The 4,832-nt window shown below is 36.4% G+C and overlaps 1 protein-coding gene across 1 annotated transcript; it reads left to right on the top strand.

Moving 5' to 3' along the window:
- Positions 1-2,740: 2,740 nt before the first annotated feature.
- Positions 2,741-3,569, top strand: LOC121990778 (uncharacterized protein ycf23-like). Its single transcript, XM_042544847.1, has 5 exons — positions 2,741-2,821; positions 2,901-2,960; positions 3,052-3,141; positions 3,219-3,326; positions 3,402-3,569. The coding sequence occupies exons 1-5, from the start codon at positions 2,741-2,743 to the stop codon at positions 3,567-3,569; spliced, it is 507 nt and encodes a 168-aa protein (XP_042400781.1).
- Positions 3,570-4,832: the final 1,263 nt, after the last annotated feature.

The following is a 4,832-nucleotide window of genomic DNA, read 5'->3' on the forward strand; positions in this document are numbered from 1 at the left end:
TTATATTTCTAATTATATTGTCACTTTATTATTATATTTCTAATTATATTGCCACTTTATTATTATTCAACCTAGCTATATCTAACTTGTTTATATTTGAAATTATTAGAAGCCTAGAAGGAAGAAGTTTGAACGAAAAAAATCAAAACCTACTTTGTCAACAAGTGTCCCAAGAGCATTACATATGTTATATTGTTACAGTAAGCATGCTCTAGATGGAGGAAAATGTATATCAATGTGCTTAGATAATGAAGTGTTTGATGAAGATTGTGAACTTTTTCTTGACCTTGAGGACATCAATTCTTTGTATCATTTGGAGTCAATTTCAGGAAATTTGATCGTTGCCTACATATGGTAAGTAAGTTTATTTAAGCAATTTCAGCAACTTTTTCATCACATGTTTGCTTCCCAATTTTAGCAACTTATTATGGTTTATTGTTACAATTTCACCAACTTATTATGAGTTTATTTTTTAATCCACATGATTGTTTTGTATCTAAATTTTATTATTTAGTATCTAAATATTATTTTCTCAGTTGCAACTGCATTGCTTTACTTATGCTGGGAAATTACTGCATTGCTTTATGTTTGCTGGGAAATTCTAATATCTAGCAAGACAGAAAATCCCTGATTTGAACTGCAAGAAGTTTACTAATATTGTTGTGTGAACAAGTTTACTCTTGAAAAATTCAACTTCTAGTAATTTTCTCATACCATGTTATTCTCATTAAGTTAATAGTTCATCATTTCTATTGAGAGGTTTACTAATATCAATTGATGTGGTACACTTTACATAAATATAGCTCATTCATTTTCAACCGGCCCTTAATGTTTGCCTTCTGCCATTTGTTCTTCTAGACATGAAGTACTTTGCTCATATCTTTTTCTTGTATATTTTTAAGTATCTTAAATGTGCTTGTCCTCAAGAAATAAAAGAATTTGCATGTATACATTTCCGGTATGTTTAATATGCAAGACTGCTCATAGTAAGTTCTCATGTATGGATGTTACTATCATCAGCCATAACTTAGTGTTATGAGTGATCATTATTTTTCCAACTTATTATGAGTGTTTTGTATCTAAATTTTATTATTTAGTATCTAAATATTTTTTTCTTTGCAATGATAGGTGTCTATATAAAAAGATGGTGAAAGATACCAAGACAAAGAAATTCAGATTTATGAATCCTCACAAACTCCCATATCTGGCAAAACGGCACAAGACAAATCGGTTAAGCTTGAAACCCCGAATCAAAGGGCAACTCTTTTAGCTGATAAGCTGACAAGTGCATCAACAGATCAACTAGTGTTAGTGCCATGTAATGTCGGGTAAGCAAGAAGTAAAACATCACTTTCAATTGCTTCCTTTCGATAATTTATTCAATTTTATGATCTAATCCTATGTATTTGCCTAGTTTCCATTGGAATCTTAGTGTTATTGAACCTTACAAGGATGCTATTTACCTGCTGGATTTCCTAAGTTGCCGCATTCGCGATGATGATTCAAAATACGTAATGGAAATGTGAGTTCAGATTTCTTTTAGTAAATATTTATTATAATAAAAATCTTATTTAACAAATATTCTTAACGTATGAAGGGCCTTAAAATTGTTTAATTCAACCAAGGGAAGGAAAGGTAGGAAAAATGTTAAGTGGGAAGTAGTTAAGGTATGTGTACTTTTGTTTAACATATATTGTAATGTGTATAATTTTCATTAACAATTTGACTCTAATTACTATATATAGGCTCCTCAACAACCGGATGCGAAACAATGTGATTTTTTTGTGATGCGATTTATGAGAGAAATTATTGAAGAAGTTGAGACTATTGAGAGAGATTCGCTGCAATCAATAGTAACATTATTTAGCTTATCTCAAATTATTTGACATAAACTATTTAAAATTGTAAAGTGATCAGTGTTGATTATTTTTTCCATTAACATAAATTGTGTATGCTCACAGTTCACAAAAATAGGGTACTCTCGTGAACAAATTGATGAGGTTCGGTCCGAGTTGGCGGAGTGCATACAAGATCATATTTATGAATAGGTATGGAATGATAGTTGCCATAATTCTATTTAGATTTAAGTTCATGGAATGGTGGTTTTTTTGGTGGAATCATAGTTAATGCCAATTTTTTTGATGCAGTGCATAGTTACCAGATCGACCTTGAGCAGTTGACCCCAAAGAAAAGTTGTCACTGAAGTTTAAAAACTTGTGAAAATTTTTAGTGAATGATGATGTTTTGTGAATGATGATGTTTTGGAAAAATTGTCACTTAGGTGAAAGGATGTTTTCTGGATTAATATGCAAGTACAAAGCAATGTATTATATGTTATTATAAAGTTCCGTCAGTGTAAATTATCTAGTTTCTTTATCTAGCTTTTGTTCCACTATTGGGTTTGTTTTTCTAATAATTACTCGTGCAGCAAAATCTTGAGCAAGAAGCCGTAGATCTTATAATCAGGTAAAGTAGAAAAAGTTAACTACTTCATTATGCTTTCATCTTAGTATTTGTATATTTGATTTGTCTTCTTTGAACCAGCTTCAAGTCAAAAGCCTATAGATAGCTGTTAAAAATAAGGTATTATTTGGTTTGTCAGTGATCTTAATATTTGGTAATATTTGGTCTTTGATGCTCACGACAGAGTTCCAACGCTGCATGATTACCTTGTTCAAGCAGATTGCTCGCTGCCTCAGTAGCTCGCATTTTCAGAGTTCCACAGCTCTTCTTTCTTATGATGATCTTGTTCTTGCAGATTTGTGTTTCCTCTGTGGACCCTTTGGCATTTCCTTCTGCAGTGGAAGCAGGTGCCCAAATGGTTAGGATGCGATGAACTTGACTGGTTTCGATCGGATTGTCTGTCATACCAAACATTAAAATCCTTGTGCTAAATGCAGGTGGAAATTGGAAATTATGATTCTTTCTACGAGATGGGAATTCAGTTTTCCCCTGAACAGGTATATGAATCATGATCGTACTTTTCCTTGCAGTTCCTCGAGTATTTTCAGCTATTTCTATCTCGTCACTATTCTGTGGTGCCATTGTCAGATTCTAAAGCTCACTAGAGAAACTAGAAGGATTCTTCCATCCATTACACTGTCTGTAACCATGCCACACATGCTTAGTCTCCCTGATCAGGTAGCTCATTTATTTCCTCGTAAACTGAGATTTGTCACTAACACAATCTCTCGTTGTTTTTTGTTCAATTTAAAAAGGTGAAGCTAGCAGAGTTGCTGGAACAGGAAGGTGCTGATATAATCCAAACTGAAGGAGGGAAATACTCAAGTCCATCAAAACCTGGTGTCCTTGGTTTGATCGAGAAGGTAACAACAGTACGAATAAGAAATCTTAGCACACTTGTGATGAAAAATGTGATATTTTTCCTCTTTAAAATGTAGGCCACACCAACGCTAGCAGCTGCATACTCCATTTCCCGAGCAGTTCAGATTCCAGTTATGTGCTCATCTGGATTAAGCGCTGTCACTGCACCTATGGCTTTAACAGCAGGAGCAGCTGGTGTGGTATGCGTTCTTTTGCTTTCTAATCTAATCATTATCTGCTACTAGTGAAAGAAATATAGACTCTTTCAGATTCTCTTGTGTTCTTGATTATCTGCTACTACTTCATTGTCAGAAGTAGTTGAACACTAACACTTGGACGCCAACATTTTTGAGTTGGCGCCTAGATTTGACCATCTAACAGACACGGCTAAAGGATCAACTTCTATGAACACCCTTAATAACTTATACAGATATTTGTGAACAATTAGGTTGGTGGCTATCATTTATCCTCCCTTTTTGTTGTTTTTTCCATGTACCCAATGCAGCTTTCATTTCAAAGGTTCCAAGCTGATGAACAAGGATGGGTGGACACAATCAAGTCAGTGCGATTTGGAGGAGCTGTCAGGATTAGTACCATGGATTGGCTTGGGCAATCTCAATATTTGCGTCAAACTGTCTTCTGGCCTTCCCTATCATCTGCAGTATCTGAGGTATACTATGCACATTTACCGTGAATTTTCCTTATTGAGCTTGGGCTAGTGACGGTTACGAATGTATTTATTTCAAGAACCGTATAAGCAAGTGTTCGTGCATCTAGTTTTATAACAATGCACTTCGTATCTTTGATCTAAAAAGCTTCTGAAACAAGTCATCTTCTCCAAGCATGCCCTGGTTGTTGGTGCAACATCCCTCAGGTCAAGGTTGACCTGGTTAACCAAGCTGAGTCTTGGTTTGGGTTTAGATGTTTGACAATAAGATATTGAATGAAGAAGAGTCAAGTAGGTCAAGGTTGACCGGATACTTGACTGGGAAGTCCTAACTGGAATGTTAGGCAGAGTGAAAGTCCTAGTGAGTGAAGCTAGGCAGAAGGAAATCCTGGTGAGTGAAGCCAGGTGAAAGTCCTAGTGAGTGAAGCTAGGCAGATGGAAACCCTAGTGAGTGAAGCTAGGTGAAAGTCCTAGTGAGTGAAGCTAGGCAGATGGAAACCCTAGTGAGTGAAGCTAGGTGAAAGTCCCGGTGAGTGAAGCCGGGATCCAGATGGATCAAGGATGATCGGACATCGGTGTTGGGAAGTCCAAGTAGGTCAAAGGATTGATCGGATACTTGGCAGGAGGAAAACCGGATGGATCAAGGATGATCGGACATCGGTGTTGGAAGTCCAAGTAGGTCAAGGGTGACCGGATACTGCACGACGAGTAAAGTCCAAGTGGGTCAAAGGATTGACCGGACACTTGGTGGGGAGTCTGGCAGTCAAGGGAGTGACCGGATGCTAGGCATGATGTACCAACAGGTCAAGGTTGACCGGATGTTGGTTAGGAGGTTTGGGAC

Source organism: Zingiber officinale, chromosome 6B (genome assembly GCF_018446385.1).
Source record: "Zingiber officinale cultivar Zhangliang chromosome 6B, Zo_v1.1, whole genome shotgun sequence".
Lineage (NCBI taxonomy): Eukaryota > Viridiplantae > Streptophyta > Magnoliopsida > Zingiberales > Zingiberaceae > Zingiber > Zingiber officinale.

Coding starts and splice junctions, on each gene's coding strand:
- LOC121990778 (XM_042544847.1), top strand. CDS start 2,741: ATGATCTTGTTCTTGCAGATTTGTGTTTCCTCTGTGGACCCTTTGGCA. Junction 2,822..2,900: donor TGGAAGCAGGTGCCCAAATG/GTTAGGATGCGA, acceptor TGCTAAATGCAG/GTGGAAATTGGAAATTATGA. Junction 2,961..3,051: donor TTCAGTTTTCCCCTGAACAG/GTATATGAATCA, acceptor TGCCATTGTCAG/ATTCTAAAGCTCACTAGAGA.